This window comes from Cuculus canorus, chromosome 8 (genome assembly GCF_017976375.1).
Source record: "Cuculus canorus isolate bCucCan1 chromosome 8, bCucCan1.pri, whole genome shotgun sequence".
Lineage (NCBI taxonomy): Eukaryota > Metazoa > Chordata > Aves > Cuculiformes > Cuculidae > Cuculus > Cuculus canorus.
The window spans coordinates 32783072-32801784 of record NC_071408.1 but is presented as its reverse complement, the minus strand read 5'-3'; the positions used below and the strand labels follow the sequence as shown (position 1 = coordinate 32801784).

The window sequence follows — 18713 nt, the reverse complement described above, 5'->3', positions numbered from 1 at the left end:
ATACATATATATATATATACACACACGAGCATTTCAGCACCTTTCAGACAAAATTAGCCCCGCAAAAACCAGCCTCACTCCTGCACAAAGACCACAGGGACTGCAGTTAAAGGATCGGTGTTGTGGAGTCTGCATAGTGAGTTTACCGATGATACAACCCACAACATCAAAAGTCCGTGTATTGCTGCTTTCCACTGTAACTCATGAAGGGAAAATGCACAAAAAACATTCTGTTTACAAACTGTAAAATATTTTTAATACCGACAATTTGGGTTCTTTCCATTTCTGAACGGAAGATGAACGGTGCAGGTTCTTAAAAATCTCTAAAGCTACTTTTCCTAAACTGTCTTTTAAGAAATCCAAATTGGATAGTTCTGAATTCAAAGGATTCTAATAAGTTCACAGTTGTCTTAATGGCTACATTGGATATAAAAGCAGGCAGTCTTGATTCCCTCTGTATCCCACAATAACATTCTCAGAGTAATGAAAATCTCTCTGATCGGAGCCAGCATTTGTAAAAAATATCCCTAAAATCCTTATTTGTCTCCACCCTTTCAGTTCACAGCAAAGAACAGGGCGTGAGATCCAATTAAATAAAATGTGGTTTCTTATATGAACTATGAAAAATACATCGCTCTTTCAAAAGTAAAAAAAAAAAATTGCATTGTTCTATTATTTTTGTTACTGCAGACTCATAATTATGGAATTCTAAATCCTGGAAGGAAGAAAAAAAAGAGAAATACGATTTTAAAAATTGCTTACAGAATAGAAGAGGTTTCTGTAGACTCTACTGAAATCAGGAGAAGCTGTGACTATGTTTTTCTTGTTGACACAGAAGCATTTCTCTCCATACCCATTCCATCACTTAGAGTTTTCACTTCATAAATTCTTCTGCTCTCTTAGAGGTGCTCATCTGAAAATCCCGAAGGACATTCAGGAAGGTAAACTGACCCGAATTCTTCTGAAGGAAAACAGAGTCAAAATAAACTATCACTGACTGGAGAATCTTTCCTGGGATTATAAATACTCATTTTATTTCAGAAACATTTCTGCTTTGTTATGGACATTTTTTGATACTCATTAGCTACTTCTTGTGTATGACTCCTCAGCTCATTTCTTTAGCTTGGAAAGACATCGTCACGTGTGAACTAACACATCCTCGCCCCAAACGTGTTGGCATTATTGGTGACGTCAATAGAAAAGAAGGAGAACAGGAAACCTTCTGCAGGGTTCACACTATATAAATGGGAAGCTATCAGAAGGAACTTCCCTCATTATCCACGAAGAACAGAGAGAGATCTATTTTTAAAATTCAAAGGGAAAAACCCAAGAAAACAAAGAAAATGCAAGATGTCCTTGATAGTCCCTCATTATCCTCTCTCTAATTGGGCTGTTGCTTTTGGCTGCAGACATCCAGTTCACAGACCATTTTCCATTTCCTTTGTTTTCATTACGAGAACAAGCTGCTTCAAGAAACTCTACTTGGTAATTTTAAACTCAGCCTTCGGCAACATCCCTTAGGAATTCAAACCTTTACCACCACTCCTTACTTTGCGCCCTTAGCGCCTTCCCCCATCAAACCCAGTGAAAAGCACTTTAGGCAGCTGTAAGACGTGTAAATACTCTAATCTTTAAGAAAACTCAATAGGAAATTCTTGTAGTTCTCCACTGCCGTTTGCTATATAACGCAGTGGCCCCAAACATCTGTTCTCCAATTTCAATTTACTTAATCTCCCAGGTGTTCCACGCTGTTAATAAACGGCAACGCACGAGTTCACAATAGTCACGTAAGGCAGTTACAGAAATACAAGCATGTCAGTCACTGCATCTTTCTCAACCAGACCACGCTGGACATTTCTTTTCCTCTTACCATAACAAAAGAATGAAGACTACATTTCTGTAAAGAGAATCCCTGGACAACATTCTGGTATTGAAGTCAGAGAGGTCACTGAAGCGCATCGCAGCCATGTCCAACAGTTAACTCAACCAGGAAGGAGACGGGATGTTTTTCACCGCACACGTAACAGAACTGGTGCAAAACCCCCACTTTAAACTAGTTACTTTAAACCTTTTGGTCCAAATACATAAAATAAGCAGTATTTACAGCATTTTACTTCTTTTGTAAATGCAATGCTTTAAAACACATTATAAAGCACCTTAGTAAAAATATTCTACAGGTAAAAGTATCGAAGTAGTAGGAAAACCCTAACCATACCACAGCTCACTAATGGAGTCATAATATGGAGTCACCAAGACCTCAGTTTACAATTATTACAAAGAATCCACGGAGAAAATAATACTGAATTTACGATTTTTATACCACTGGGTAAGAACCGACTAGAACTGCAGACAATACCAACCTTCTTCATAGTTTTCCCAACCTCAGTCAGTGGTGGCGGGGATAAAAAAAAAACAACAAAAACCCCACTGCTCTGATTCTTGAACTTTTTTTTACAATATTAAAGTGGAAATGATGTTTTAACACTAATGATTAGTTGGAATTTTTTAATAAAACTACATATATAAATATGGGCAATTCCAGCAGCAGCATTTCTCAGCAGAACATGATTAACCGTTCCAATTAATATCATGTGACATGATTCACAAAAACAAAGCACAGATGTCAACCAGTTATTAACTACTTATATTGTATACAACCAAAATTTCCATGTTGAAAGCTGGGAAAAGTGATTTCCTCTTCACAGAAGTATAAATGAAAATAAATGGCTCTGAAAATTAAAACCAGCATCAACAGAAGCATTTTTTTGTTTGTTTGTTTATAGTTTCAACTATAACTGCTGTGTATTAATTGCTCCGAATTAAAGTGTAGATTTCTTCAGGTAAAGGATATTAATTCCCACTGAAAGTATGAGTTAGATAAAAGAAATGAAGCCTTTGCTTCTGGAATACCAGCAGCGTTAGCCAGTATCCAACACCCTGGAGGTGATCCACAGCCCACTTTTCTATAAAGAACCATCTTGGAGGTCTACAAGCAATCTAGTTTCCATGGCTGAGGACTAAGATGACGATGTGACCAAAGATTTAGGTCCATAAATCTAACAGTAGAGTGTTCTTAGTTTGATTTAGGGTAAATCTTTTCATAGAAAAAGTTTTGAGCCAGAATATACAATTCTCCATCTTTTTCCCGAACTGCGTGTGCTCTGACAAACTGAAACTGCTCCAGTGCAAATTCATAAAACTCATTTTCCATTTTCCAGATCTCAGACTGTTGTAGCTTGGCAATAGTTTCTTTTGTGGGAAGTTTTTTCTCAGTTGTTTTCCTAAGATGAGACTTCTTTCCTAAATGCAAAATGAAAGCAATAACTTCATTTTAAAGCACATGTGATTAAAAAAATGTTTACAGTCCCTTTATTTACAGAGTTTTATCCTCTCAGCACGTTGATAAACTGCATTCAAAGTGATAGAATTTAATCCAGAATTTATTAACATAACACGCGGGGTTGGAAAATTGCAGTCTCTCTCACTAAACGTTAATGAATTTTGCATCAGTTCTTTCCATTCTTCCTCCTCACTCTAATAAACGCAGGGACCGAACACGTCATTTAAGGAACAAGATTACTCCACATAACGTACTCAGAGCAAGATCGGTCTTTCAAAATTAATTAGTTAGATGTTAATCTGGTATCAAAAGGTAAGAACCATAAAAACTGCAGAGCAAGAGACGTCTTCCATGAGACTAAAGGTGACCAAAATGACGGCAGCGTTTTCCCTAAGAAGGGTTATCTGTTGCTTTATAATAAACTTGTTAATACTACACATCCAAGCTCTACACATCAGACCCTTTTCCCCCCTCTATCTGCAGACAGAGCCCTGCTGAGATGAACCTTTTCCTCATCCTAAGCTGCGTGGGCAGCTCCTAAAAACTGAGCTACCAGGTGTTTAACAAATGTCTTATTACAACCCTAGGAAGGGTTTATCACATGTACTTCAGCCTTTGTATCTCTTGGTCCTTTTTGCACAGCCGAGCAGGTTGCATCCAGCGCAGTAATTTCTGCCGAGCTTCCAAGGAAATGGCAATCTGCCCCTCCCAGCCATTTCATGAAACTGAAGCCCCTGCAAGACCTTCTAAACATGATCTGATAAAGACCTGCCACAATTTTTAAAGCGTGGTATGCCTACACAATCGCCTTTACCCCCACCTCAAATATTTACAGTTTGTGTAAGGCAGGAAGATCCTTGGGCTGCCCTCAAAAATTTGTACTGAGAGTTTGTGTCTCCTGTGGGAACATCAACCAACTGAGAGGCAAACCTGGCAGAGATTCAAAACTATTCATCTATGTCTAAGGAATTCACATTAAAAAAAGTGATAAGAGGATGAAAAATCCATGGAAATCAACCGTTTAAATACCTGTCCGGTACAGTTCTGTGGCACCCCTGAAGAACCGGGGCAAAGCTGCCTCCAATAACATGATAAAGTCTTCAAGCTCTTCAGTAACTCCCACTAGGAAGTATTCATTAATCAGATTGTATTTGGCTTGATCCAAAGCCCATCTGCTTCCCACATTCCTAAAATGACAGAGAACAATTACAGCAAGTTCTGATGTCAGCGAGCAATCCTTGGTCCCTAGATGGAGATTTCTTCATAACAGGACACTTGTACAGGGAAGGCAAGACTCAGTTCAAGGTATAACCATTCCTACCTTCCTTTCCCTTTCCAGTGCTTCTTATCTATGCTCTTATCTAAAAATGTGACTGCTCTGGCTATTTTGACTAATAACTCATCCACAAGAAAACGCCCACGTGTGTATATGGGTACTGTCTGATTTTTGTCTGATTTTTGGAGGATTTACATATTTTCTCCATGTCAATACTCACTCCCCACTCGCACACTGGATACCAGAAATGGTTCCAGTAAGAACACACCTTCCCTTTTTGCATCCTACAAGCCTAATTCTGACCTAGAAAGTCCTTGCACTTAATGGAAGGACTTCCTACTGAACGACAGACAGAAATTAAACCGACATTTTATCCTCCCTTTTGTAGCTCCACAATTCTCCCTCCGCTTCTCCACCTGACCCAGGTGTAGATAACTCTGACCTTGCCCAGAGCAGTGGTGGCTGCTCCACCCCTGGAGGGGTTCCAGGCCAGGTTGAATGGGGTTTGGAGCCCCTGACCCAGAGGGAGGTGTCCCTACCCATGACAAGGGGAAGACTGGATGGGCTTTGAGGTCCCTTCTGACCCAAACCCATTCTATGGCTCTATGACCTACAGGCACTGGAAGAAGAACTCCTAAGTGACCATCTGCTTTGCTTATGTTTGTATGAACAGTACCTGTGACAAACAATTGCTCTTGATTTCACTCAGAATTTTTCAAATCATCTCTGTCCTTCGTCTTCATCTTTTTTAGTTTGCTGAACAGTGTTACTGTTATTAAACACTGACAGACGGACACTCTTTTGCTTTTGTTCCAGTTTCTACTTAAGTAGCATTGACTACTGGCTGTCTGGTAAAGATTTAAGATAAATTTAGCCTGATATCAATTATTTTATTCTCCCCAGAAACTCTAGGGGCTTGAATCAAACATCTCCATTCAGAAAGATGGATATTGTAACCTGACCTACGAGAAAAGTATCAAGACCCCAAATCTACAAAAACAATTGTGAAAATTGAAAACATCTGTTTTCGCTCATAGCACTGCTGACAGCGTATCCTAACATATTGCTTGTTTAAAGAACTGTGAGACTGTTTCATTAAAACGCATCTTCAAAAGAAAATACGTTACTGAAGTACCTGCTGCTTCACTCTGTCAGTCCCTCGCGCTCTCCCCAACTGCGCTACAGGTTCAAGTTTGTCAAGTTTAGATTTCAGCGCGGATATACTTGGCTAACAACTTAAGCTACGTTTATCTCCCTACCAGCATTCGGAGCTGTGGCCACAGAAGAATGGAATTTGAAGCCAAAGTTTCTCTGGAGCACAGTCTGAACCTCCAGCTGCCACACATTCATCAAAGGTCTGGAACAAAGACAAAAGTGAGCTGAGCTTTAAAATCTAGGATATACATCAACCATCTCAACCTGGTTAGTTGCTAAATGTAGCGGGAACAGAAAAACACAAAATATGACGTGAAAGGAAAAAAAAGGTAATTTTTTCCAGCCTTGCCTTCACAGCGTTATTAGGAGGAGCTCTTTGTCTCAATATAGGTTAAATATATAGTTTCAGTTAAAATACACTTGGACAGTCTTCTATGATTAGAACTAATAAACACTTTGATCTTACTTGACATTTGATATACCTTTGATATAACCTTGATAAAGGCTATACACCAAACCCAGCAAAAACACTGTCAATAAGTGCTGGTATCATCATATTTTCCCTTACAAAAGAAATCATGAAAGATACAGAGTCAAAAGGCACCAGGATTTGTGTGATAATGGAACGGCTGCGCCTTTACACCATAATTCACTGCATTTGGCATTTCAGATTAAACAAGATTCTACAGCATTTTAGATATTATCACAAATAAAACTGCCCTTTCAGAGGCTAATTGGGTTTTGGCAATCAGAAGAAGTGAAAGCAAGTTGTTCACTGCGTAACAGAACATTCCATACAACATCGCTCCACGTGGACAGACAGCAACACAGAGCTTGAACTGCAGGAACACAGTTAGGATAAGAACACCATTAGCATTAGAATTTGTAACTATTTTACCCAGTCATCATAAAGTATTTATGATGTTTCTAATTAAGATAAGCCATGTGCCTAGGATAGATTACTTAATAACAAATAAGTGATCACATAGACAACTTTTTAGACTGTTTCTTCTCTATAATTACAACTTTCTGTCCAAAACAACTATGTAAAAACAGATCTTCTTAATTATTTGGTGTTAGAACAAAGCCAACGTCCTTCACTTCTATTCTGAGGTGAATTTCCTGACATAATCTGAAAATCTTACTGATACGAGGCCAAGGCAGGGAGTAACCTGCAGTGTCCTGGTCCATATTGTACTGTGAGTTTGGAATAGCTCGTACGGGTCACATATTGCAGATTAACATGCAGCTTAACCAGGGACACAAGCCATCGGTAGCATAGTTCTCCAGAGAAATTCCACACTAGGGTATCATGAGAGCTTTAGAACATCACCATCACCCAAGAACTAAACTGTTTAAATGCACCTCTTAACTTAAGAACATATATACTAAATACGAACTGGCATCTGTCAAAAGAAAGACTTCTTCACTCATACCTGCGGGTTATTTTATTGTTGATACACAGAAAATGACTCTCTTTCTCTTAAGTCGGACGAAATAGGACAGGCCTCCTGCCCCACCTACTCTTACAAACTTACCTTGACTGCTCCATCCAGACTTTAATATATGAAACACCTGTCTGTACGGACTGTGCTCTTGGAGCCAAGCTATCGATAACTTTGGAAACACAGGGATATAGGAAAAATATGATACGAATGAAGAATTCTTCCATATTATTCCTAAGAAATGGTTTGCTGTGAGGGTGGGGAGGCCCTGGCCCAGGTTGCCCAGAGCAGCGGTGGCTGCCCCATCCCTGGAGGGGTTCAAGGCCAGGTTGGATGGGCTTTGAGGTCCCTTCCAACCCAAACCATTCTGTGATTCTATAACAAATGCCGTGGTATGGACTAGGAAGGGGCAAGGGTGTAAAGTATGTTGAGATTCCTTTCCACTTAATTAAGGCAGAAGTGACTTGCATTAGGAAGACTGCATTTTTGACCTTCCCTACTTTTAATCTGAAAAGCTCTCGGTGAATCAACTGTAACACAGATAAGAACAGACATCAGTTTTGTGGACACTGCGCTACCCCTTGTTGAATTTACTGAATTTTGTATCTAATGTCTGTAAAACCAACACCATCTATATATGTACAGTTCTCTTGGAAACAACACGGAGAAATTGTATTACCTGAATTAAATAAAAGAAACCCTAAAACTTGGCACGGTGTATCAATTTCCATTCAAATAATACTCACGGGGCAAATTAAACCTGTATCGTAACTAAGACTCAGACCTAAATAAAGTGGTACAACAGTGACCAAATGAAACGCGGCATCTTTAATAAAAAAATACAGAGTTATTAATGCAATGCATTGAGAGCATTATAAATAAGAAGGCATTTCAACTTCTTCCACCAAGTCAGACCTCACAGTGCAGTCTACCAAGCAGAATTAGGAATTTTGGTTTAATATTTCTCCGTGACTATCTAGCAAGGCTATGAGGATTAGAATTCAAAACTAAAACACTGTTAAATTTCACTTTTTTAAATAAGTATTAAGTCCTAGAAACAGCTTGGAGTAGGTAGCACGCTCAGGTTTGCAACTCATCGATCTCTACCAGGAAAGAATTCCCCTGGCCAAATCATGCTTGCCAAGAAAAGGAGCAAAGAAGGTTACAAAGATGAGTTCATATCTTTCTTTTTAGGTGTGCCTTTGTAGTACCAAATCATCTCTGCAGCCACTTCTATGCGTATACATTTTTTTTAAGCTGAATTTCTATCTGTTGTGCTGAGGTTTGCCTGAATAAACTGAAATGCAGGAGCAGAAGATGGCGCTAAAACCTAAGTAACAGAGGAGCAAAGAGTCCTCAGCTGGAAAGAGGAGAGGAATGGTCTGCTCCTGATATTTAAAACACACCATTCGGATGAGATACACACTCAGAACTATTAGTTGTTATGATATCCATAGTCTAAACTATATTCAGTGTGATACTTGCTTAGTCATTTTCTCAGTGTCTCTTGGTATTCACTGTGCTACACTGAATTGTCATCATTACAGAAAAACGCCATCATTAAGAAAATAGTGCTGCTGAAATATTTGCCACTTTTTAAAGTGTTTGGCCCTGTCAAGTACAAACCTCCCTTATATTTTATAAAGGCTTCCACGCTGTTCTAACTATAGTTTGATAAACTAGAGTCACATACTTAATACCCTCCTTTTCTTCCCGGTCTAAGGCAAGCCCAAAGCAACATGCTCCAACAAATGCCTTGCTGCAAACCACGACAGTGGATGTATAAATCCTTGTGGGACAGAAGATATTATGGAGCCTAAACGATGCCGTCATTCTGAAACGGTGTTAGTAATCAAGTTCTGAATGTGCTAACCTGAACTGCTCCACTGGGCACCTACGAGAGATGAAGTACAGAAGGGTATGGATCACATTCCACAGTTTTCAAGCAGACTCCTTAAACAATTCCATTACAATATTTACAGAAAAAAATAAATAAATTAGATTGTTAATTATAAAAAAACCCAACACATCAAGGCCAAAGCATCAGCAGTTCTTCAGCTTTTGGTGAAAAATGCATCTCGCTCTTCAAAAAGCAGAGATGTACATTTCTTCCATATAAACCTAACTTGATCCTTATAACTCTGGATAACTGAAAACATGTTTTTCCATTTTATTTATTTTATTTTAACAAATTGCAACATAAAGTGAATTTATAAGGTTACAAAGCACATACTTAATGTTACTCTCCGGTCCAATAGGGACACAAACGGGACAATGTAGCTTACAAAGCCTCCATCATCACCGAGGCTGAGACAGGAATCATTCAGGTTTTATCAGGACATCTTTTAGAAGTTGTTTTCACATTGATTTAGGTAAAAACAACATATATCATAAAGTGTACTTTACCTTTTTATCCCCTTGTTTTCGCCTCCGTAGCCCTGGTCTGTAATCATCTCCAAAGCGCAGAAAGTAATAGTAAGAAACTAGTCGTTCTATAGGATCTCTTATGACGTTTATGTAAATTGGTTTCTTTTTAACACCGAATCTAAAGTAAAAGAGGAAAAAATGTCTTTTAAAGACCAAATCAAAGCTTCTTACCTAATACTTAAAAGCCTCTCTCTGCTGATGCAACTGAAATTGGTATATAGAGACGATGTCGAGAGGAAGCTTAATGATTGCTTCTTCTCATCCTCACATCCAGCGTGCTAAGAGGATGTGAACATCAGCTCAAATTCAGTTTTCCTAGGATTGTGATTTTCTATTAGAGAAAAAAAACCAAACAAACCCAAAAATTCTTCACACAATAGATAATAAAAATATGGATACAACCATCACGACTCTAGAAATCCCTTAGTTAGCCCAGCAGCCACATACGTGTTTAAAATAAGCACAAGGAAGTGTGGTATTGAGTTCCTGCCCTGTGCTCTGCAAGGCTGGAAGGGGTTTTCCTGGCAGCTCTCCAGTTGACAGGGACTCCAACAGAAGGAAGACGAGCTCAGAGCGCGTCCATTACCTGGGTTGAATCCATATGGCTATGTCGATTAAATAAAAGTCTAAGCCAGGACCGGTAACCACGTTAACTTCTCTATCTAGAGATAAAACATATCTCCTTAGACATTTACCTTAAGCCAATTTTGATTTACTGTGGTACGAATGGGAAGGTGATAAAATGAGGTGGGAAGCTCATGGGACACACAAGACAGATTTAAACCACCCAAACCAGTTTGTGCCAATGCTGCCTTTCAATGATCTACATCCAAGACAGCTTTTCCAACACATTTCTCAGTTTCATTTTCTTTCCCATCTGAGACATTACTGTGGCAAATAAATATGGTATCCAAACACTAAAGAGATTGCATCACAACGGGAACTGCAAGCGTGTCAAGTGCCCCGAAGCAAAGCCAGGAGCTGGGAAAAACATTCCCTTCTGTTCCCATGCAAACGGTGCAAGTGTTCTGTACTAACAGGGGCCAGTCGAGCCGCCCAGCCTGGCGAAAACAGACAGCGCTCGTAGTTTTAGCAGCAATACTGTTATTGTTAGAGCGGTACTCTCTACATCGTAATACCAGCTGCTGCTCACGTGAGGAATCCTGAATTGAAAAGCTGAAGAACAGTAACAGAGAATAAGCAGTAGAAAAGAGCAGAATAAGGAAAAAAAACCTATCAGCAGATACAGGGATTGTTAAAGGCTACAGAAAGAGCAATTTGTTCTTCACCAGAGAACCAGCAGAGAACCAATGAATCAAAGGCAGCACTGCTGACACCTGTCTGCACATCAGCTCTTACTCCTCAAAGCCTAAGTTTGAACTGAAAGAGGGGAGATTTAGATTAGATGTTAGGAAGAAATTTTTTACCATGAGGGTGACGAGGCACTGGCACAGATCAGTGGTGGCTGCCCCATCCCTGGAGGTGTTCCAGGCCAGGTTGGATGGGGCTCAGAGCCCTGGATCCAGTGGGAGGTGTCCCTGCCCATGGCACAGGGTTGGAACTGGATGGGTGATAATGTTCATTCCCACCTAAAATATTCTATGATTTTATGAAAGCCCACAAAACAGGAGCATATGAATGTGTCAACCATCAATGCAAACTCCAGACTTTGAACTGCACCTCCTTTCAGGCCTCTTGAAGCGCCCGAGACATGCACGTGTGTCCCCTTCTACACACTCCACTGCAAGTGCTGCAGAAGGCTGTAATGAGCTATTCTGATATATTATATCAACCAATAATATGGATCTCTGGGTTAAACGAAGGTGTCAAAGCCTTTGGAAATGCTCGTGCTGGGTTGTACATCCATAGGGATTTGCCATGGCCTTGCAAAATTACCTTCGGTTTCGATAGCATAAGCCACTTTACCATTGTGATTTCATTAACAATGGTGATGACTTGGCACTTGCATCGTCAAAGAACTTTTTTCCAACTGCTCACCAGAGAAAACAGGGACTAAGAGTGGACCAGAAATTAAAAGAGGGGAAAAAATGAAGCTTTTACTGCTGTAATTTCTACCTGCGTGGGTTACGATATGATCACCTGTCCTCAATACTGTGAATCACCCTTTAAGCACCAGCATAACTGAAGAGGTGCTTCTGATGTTTGACAGCGGTCCCACGTCTGCTGTCTGCGTATCGGCAGGGATGGACTTGTCTGAAATATCTTACACTCCCCTCAACCACAAGAACGTATCCTACAACAACGTTCCCTGCAAGAACATCCCTTCCAGCTTTAAAAGTGTGGGCCTTGCTAAGCACAACCAGAGCGTTCAAGGTATCATTTTAATAATCAAACCCCAAAATATGAGAAAGCAAACTGTTATAAGGTAAAAGAAATCAATCATTTAAGGTAACAAACATCAAACACAAGGATAATCCAGCTCTGGAGGGAAGATGCAGGTGAAAAAAAAATCAGTGAAATCGCTGATATGCTTTCGAGATGTAAAATAACTATTTCCATTTAAAAATGTTCCGATATCTGAAAAATGTTTTCAGCTTTAAGAAGTGAGCGGTGTACACAATAACATTCACCTTTGCTGTTCCAGAAAGCTGGTAATCAGTTCAACAGCTTATTAACGCTGCAGCACTCTAACTTTAAAATGGCAGATAGAAAGCTAATGAAATTGGATCTATTTTATGTTATTGATTTGCAATTAAGACTGTTACTTTCTGTAAACTTCAAGATTTTACTCGGTGCCATTGGGTATTTCCAGCTCATTCTGTAGCGTTTAGCATTCTCTATCATATAATATACCATACTGAGGATCTATGAAGCTCTCACTTCCTCTCCTCATTCTTGTTAATAAAAAGCTAGAATTAAAAATCAGCATAAATAACACAAAGAAATATTAAAGCAATGACTAAATAACAAAAACTCTGACATGCAAAACCCTCATTTCACTAAAGATAATGCTTTAATACACAGAAATAGAACATTACTGAAGACTGACAAGCAGCAAGAGGTAAAAGTCATGGTTATTATTGTTTGTGCAGTCGAATATGCTGAGATGTGAAAAAGCGACTTTCAATTTTAAGCCATTTTCTGCACGCTGCAAGTGCAAGGTCAAGCACTGCCTGGTAAGCATCTTATGCCAACCCGACTTTTCTGTTCCAGGGGAGGCAGCGCTAGTGAGGATCCCTGCTTTAGATCCATGAGCAAAAATTAGACAGGAAAAGAGAGGCATGGAAGGGGGAGTACAGGCATGATCTTTGAGATCACTGGGAGGATTTTTACCTTGTTTTCTTTCAAATTAATTTTAGAAGGAGCAGGATTTAACTCCACAAGAACTATTTCAGTGCTTTTTATAGCAAGCCAAATCACTACAAGCCAGAAAACATCTAATGTTTTAATAAAGTGTAAAGGGATACTCTGATAGAGAAGAGCTACATAACTTTAGAGACAGATGAGGTGGTATTAATTGTTATGTGACACAGGTATCTGGAACTTCCCAGAAAGGCAAGTCAATCCTAAGGCGTTCCGCCAGTGTTCCATGGGAAAGCCAGGATTTTCAGTATAACCGGCTTGTAATTCAGACAAGGAATACTAAACCTAGCATATAAATAGCTTTGAAATGAGGCTCAGCTACATTTTTTTCCATACAAAAAGACACGGGAAAACTGTGAAAATCAAACTCAAACATCGCTCATCACAGGAATTCAGTGTATGGATTTGTCAGGATTGCAGTTGCCAGCCTTTCATCACGAGAGGGCATTAGCAACTCACTGTGCTACTCAACAGAGAAATCCAAGGGTAACGTACTTTGCAAAGTCCAAATAAGATATATGTCCATGGTAAAATCCTGGCTTCATTTCCTTCCAGGAAGTCACGTTCTTCACAAATCGGACCTGTAAAAGCAGAGAGCAGAAAGGGTGTCTGTACTATTAGAATGCACAAAGTTACCCCATGCACAGTGTTTTCTGGTTTGTAAGTAAAACCTCGTAATTTACTAAGAAAAAAGTCAAATTTGAATACGACCAAAGAATTTGTGCCAGCTAAAACAGACTTTTCTGCAAGCATACAGGTGACTCATTTTAGATCATCACAACCTAACGATCAGAAGCTAAACCAAAGCAGAGTTTGTTAACCAAGGAAATCTACCACAAAAACCGTTCACATTTTTGCCAGTCGATTGTATTTGTAATTTCAAAGCAATGCGGAATTCCCTCAGCAATAAACAGAAATGCAAGTACATCTTTGATGGAATTACTTGATCCGTGTTTAGTCCCTCAAATGAAAGTGGACTGGATCTACTATTTTTAGACATATTTTACTGGGCTATAAGAAACAAATCTGGTGGTTCATTTGCTGCCCCATCCCAAAACCGCAATGCACGAGTGATCCAGAGATATTATGAATGTAAACAGTGTAAATTAGATCTGTAGTTTATCATTTGCAGTAGTTACCTTAAGTGAAACTTCTACATTAAAGCATGAAGGAGCCCTTAAACAAGGGCTGAGAAAATGGTTATCGGCAAACATCACAAAAATACGATTAGCTTTACATTTCAAAACACAAAGATACGCACCTCAAACCAGAAAGTGTGATTAAAATTAGCGGAACGTACAAATCCTGAAATAGCTCAGCTTTATTACATGAGCAGAATATTTTACCATCAAAGCATTTAACTCTGAACGTTATTTCAAAACTAGTGAATTGGATAATAAAGAAAAGATGATGAATTCATCCTGCCTGAGCTGGCTGACAATAATATGGCATTTCTGCAGTTGAGAATTAGAAGATAAGTGTTTCCGGCACATCTACAGTATCTGTTCTGTTATACAGTGACACAGATAACCACGAAGATACTGAGGTGAGACAAGAGAGTGAAAAAAGGGAAGTTTGAGAGCTTGAGAGAACACACAAATGTTTGGTAAGCTCTAATGGATTGAGAGTGTCCTGAAACATGATATTTATTATTTATTGTAACCAACCAACTGAGGATTTGAAGAGGCAAGACCCGTCTGCTGCTGTTTCTTCAGATGTGCAAAACTTGCAGCCTAGGATTTAAGAGGCTAATAACTTTTACTTATTTCTTCAAACCCCGGCTCTAGGGCTCTCTGGTAAATGAAACGCATATTGCTGTTTAATAACAGGCAACATTCATTTTTTCCCTGTACAGGTTTCTATGGCATTTCAAAATTTAAACCATACACAGCATGTGAAAACTGCGGCAAATCCCGCTGAAAAGCACTGCACAACATCATACAACGGTGTTTCATAAACTGCACTGGATTTCTGTCTGGTTTCGTCCACAGCACACACTGAGCACCTCCCCTACGAGGACAGGCTGAGAGAGCCGGGGTTGTTCACCCTGGAGAATAGAAGGCTCTGCGAGACCTTAGAGCAGCTTCCAGTGCTGAAAGGGGCTCCAGGAAAGCTGGGGAGGGGCTCTGGATCAGGGAGTGCAGGGATGGGATGAGGGGAATGGTTTTCAGCTGGAAGAGGGGAGATTGAGATGAGATCTTGGGAAGAAATGTGGTGTTCCAGGCCAGGTTGGATGGGGCTTGGAGTCCCTGATCCAGTGAGAGGTGTCTCTGCCCATGGCAGGGGGTGGACCCGGATGGGCTTGGAGGTCCCTTCCAACCCAAACCACTCTATAATTCTATGGTAATCTATCTATGAAACTTTACATAGAGTTGAACCGCCTTTATCGCTGCTAAAACAAACTGTGCTTTCATTGACTGTACCTTTCAAAGATTAGTCACGACGTATTTTCAGGGGAAAGCCTCAGGTATGAATATTTCTATACTGCAACAGAAGTTTCCAACATGCAAATTAAATGCCATCCTCCCTTCCCTCACACCCCAAAATATCACGTGTTTGATCCAGCTCCACAAGTAACTCAGTTATGCTCCTTGTTGTGGCACAGCACGCATATTAAAGCGTGTATTTCAGATACATTTCCATAAAAAAAGCCTTCTGAAAGCGAACACCAGCTAGTTTTCAGTTTCTAACAGACTGGGACTAGACACACGGAAAAGTTAAACGCCAAATCCCAAAGGTCAGGTGTGTCATAGATCCCCATGCCACCACCTGGCATCAAACCTTAGGAGTTCTAGTAATAGCTAGAAATAAAAAAACCCTTTATTTGTCTATCTGCCTTTGTCCTACAATGTCATTGCCTGCTAAGGAAATAGTTTTTATGAATACAGAAACATAAAATCATGGAACAGTTTGGGTTGGAAGGGACCTCAAAGCCCACCCAGTCCCACCCCTGCCATGGGCAGGGACACCTCCCACTGGATCAGGGGCTCCAAACCCCATCCAACCTGGCCTGGAACCCCTCCAGGGATGGGGCAGCCACCACTGCTCTGGGCAACCTGGGCCAGGGCCTCCCCACCCTCACAGCAAAACATTTCCTCCTAAGATCTCATCTCAATTTCCCCCTCTTTCAGCTGAAAACTGTCCCCCCTCGTCCCATCCCTGCAATCCCTGATCCAGAGCCCCTCCCCAGCTTTCCTGGAGCCCCTTTCAGCGCTGAAAGCTGCTCTAAGGTCTCCCCAGAGCCTTTTAGGATGGACGGATGTTCTAGCCTTTTATTAACTTTAACACCAGGCAAGCTAGGAAGGTTTTATAAGACAGCTGTGACATTTACATCCGCCTTAAGATGGACCAGCAACACGCTGTGCCCCTGAGAACTGAAGTTTTTAACACCTATAACCAGCCTGCAGGCAAGAGATAATTTCCCTGCACACACACAGTTCGCAGCGTTCCAAAAATCAGAATTGTTCCAGGTCACAGGCAGCCTAATGAGTCTGGATTCACACATTTCAGGGCAGAGATGAATATTGCTTGCTGCTTCATACTGTTAAATATGACCAATTTTGCCTTTCTTTGCAGGGCTTAGCAGATACCGGAGCTTTCAAGAGACTGAGAAAGCTTCTCCATCTGAACCCAAGTGAATAAAATTTGAGGTTACGTTAAAAGTTTAGATGGATGTGAATGGAATTCCTGTGAAGTTGTTTCATGGAGCTTTTATATAATCAGCTACAAAGTCGCTTCACAGCCTTTAGTAAGTGAGAAAGCAACTGAGCTTCACTGAATTAAAAAGTCAGATCAAACGTACTCTGGGGGCGGAAGATGTCCTGAAAGGTAAGTTAAATACATTCAGTTTCTAGGACGATAAGAATTTAAAACAAGTCCCAGCGAGCCAAAAGAAAAAACCAAAAAACCCAGAGTAGATGGTCTGAGCAAAAAGCCCTGAGAAATCTGTGCGCGCAAACCAAAGCAATGCTGGAAACTTGTCACTTCTAACTCCTAACTGCTTCCATCAATCCCTCTTCTCTACAATCTGAACACACACATGGACGCTCTCTTCCCCCAAAAGGTGCTGTGGTCACTACCCTGTGGCCTGGAATCACATGGACTTCTGGATACCAAAAAGCCCCAGCATTTCACATCACTATATTCTAGTTTGTCAAGTTGCTGAATAAATGACTTAAAATTACAAACGCCTGGGAGGACAAGTATCACAAGCCCAGCCTAGTGATGACACGTGAGGATTTTCCATTTGGACTACACAAAAGGGGGTCTCGAGCAAGACTGAAGACTGACACAGCGTCTCCATTAAAGGAAATCTCAGAGTCAGACTTAAAGACCAGGCATGATGGGATGAGTGAATCAGACCCGCTCTGCAGGAAGGTACTGGTAGCTCAGCTATCCAAACTGTCATATAAGCTAATGACTTACAGTTAGCTCTAAATCAGAAGGTCAGAAATGCTGGGAACAGGCCAGCAGCACGCTTTTGCCTGCACGGCACCAGAAACCACACATAAGCTCAAGGCAAGAGCAGCTGAGAAGCAATTTTATGAGACAGTGAAAAGATGGAGTTCACTAGTTCAGCCAAGATACCAACCTCGCACGAACAATTCTCTCTCAGGAGGCACGTGTACAGCAGTGAACACGAGCACTCACTATCATAGAATTATAGATCAGTTTGGGTTGGAAAGGACCTTAAAGCTCATCCAGTTCCAACCCCCTGCCAAGGGCAGGGACACCTCCCACTGGATCAGGGGCTCCAAGCCCCATCCAACCTGGCCTGGAACCCCTCCAGGGATGGGGCAGCCATGACTTCTCTGGGCAACCCAGGGCAGGGCCTCTGCGCCCTCACAGGAAAACATTTCTTTCTAATATCTATTCTAAATCTCCCCTCTTCCAGCTTCAAACCATTCTCTCTCATCCTGTCCTTGTACTCCCTGATATCCTTTTAATCATCTCAGTATTCGTGTACAACAATATCAGCTTCATACATAGGAAAAGATTCCACAACAGCAAAACCCCAGCAGCAACACAACCCCACTACCACAGAAGAGGTTCCCAGTCCCACCCCAAGTACATTCCATGTCCCCTGCACCGAGATCCCTGCTCCAATCGCTCTCCCACATGCGGAACGGACAGTGGAGAGCCCATTGCCGTGGGCTTCCCCTCGGCCCAGCAGCTGTGCTGAGCTGCTCCTGCCTGTAGGAATGCACTTGGAGGAGCGGGAACCCTCAGCGCTCACACACTGCGACGCAGAGCAGCTCCTGGCTCTGCTGTGGGGTCATTGTGGATCATCAGTGCACAACAGGTAGGACACACCCAAGAGTTTGGAAAGGTTTGCTTACAGACAGGGATGATGACATGGTTATACTTCAGACCTCTGATCTGACGTCCCTGTGTGTGCACTCATGAGGAGCAAAGAAATACTATTTTAAAACATAACACTCTACTCCCTCACCACAGCCCACCCCAAGAAAACCAGATGCCTGCTCTGCTCAGAGAGGAAACCATATCAGACTGCATTCACTGCAGATGGAGATGACAGCAAATACCACTACAGAGTCAAAATGCAGACAGTTGACAAAACAATCAACTTCTACAGTTACAGCAACAAAGGTCATTTCTGCTTCAGCCGTGTCCCTTTTTAGCTTTATTTTTGTCCAACAAACAGACACTTACCACCTCCAGCAGCCCAGCAAAAACCTAAACATATTATTTAATAAAGAATATTAAGTCTCTATAAAGAAACCAT

General features: G+C 40.9%; 1 protein-coding gene across 1 annotated transcript in view; it reads right to left on the bottom strand.

The window, feature by feature from the left end:
* Positions 1 to 485: 485 nt before the first annotated feature.
* Positions 486 to 18713, bottom strand: part of HS2ST1 (heparan sulfate 2-O-sulfotransferase 1) — a 76541-nt gene continuing 58313 nt past the window's right edge. The window contains exons 3-7 of the mRNA XM_054073337.1: positions 13463 to 13548; positions 9623 to 9761; positions 5876 to 5973; positions 4370 to 4527; positions 486 to 3300 (exon numbers count right to left, since the gene is read on the bottom strand). Of these exons, the coding sequence (XP_053929312.1) occupies positions 3074 to 3300; positions 4370 to 4527; positions 5876 to 5973; positions 9623 to 9761; positions 13463 to 13548 (708 nt within the window). The 3' untranslated portion in view covers positions 486 to 3073. The remainder of the gene's footprint in view (positions 3301 to 4369; positions 4528 to 5875; positions 5974 to 9622; positions 9762 to 13462; positions 13549 to 18713) is intronic.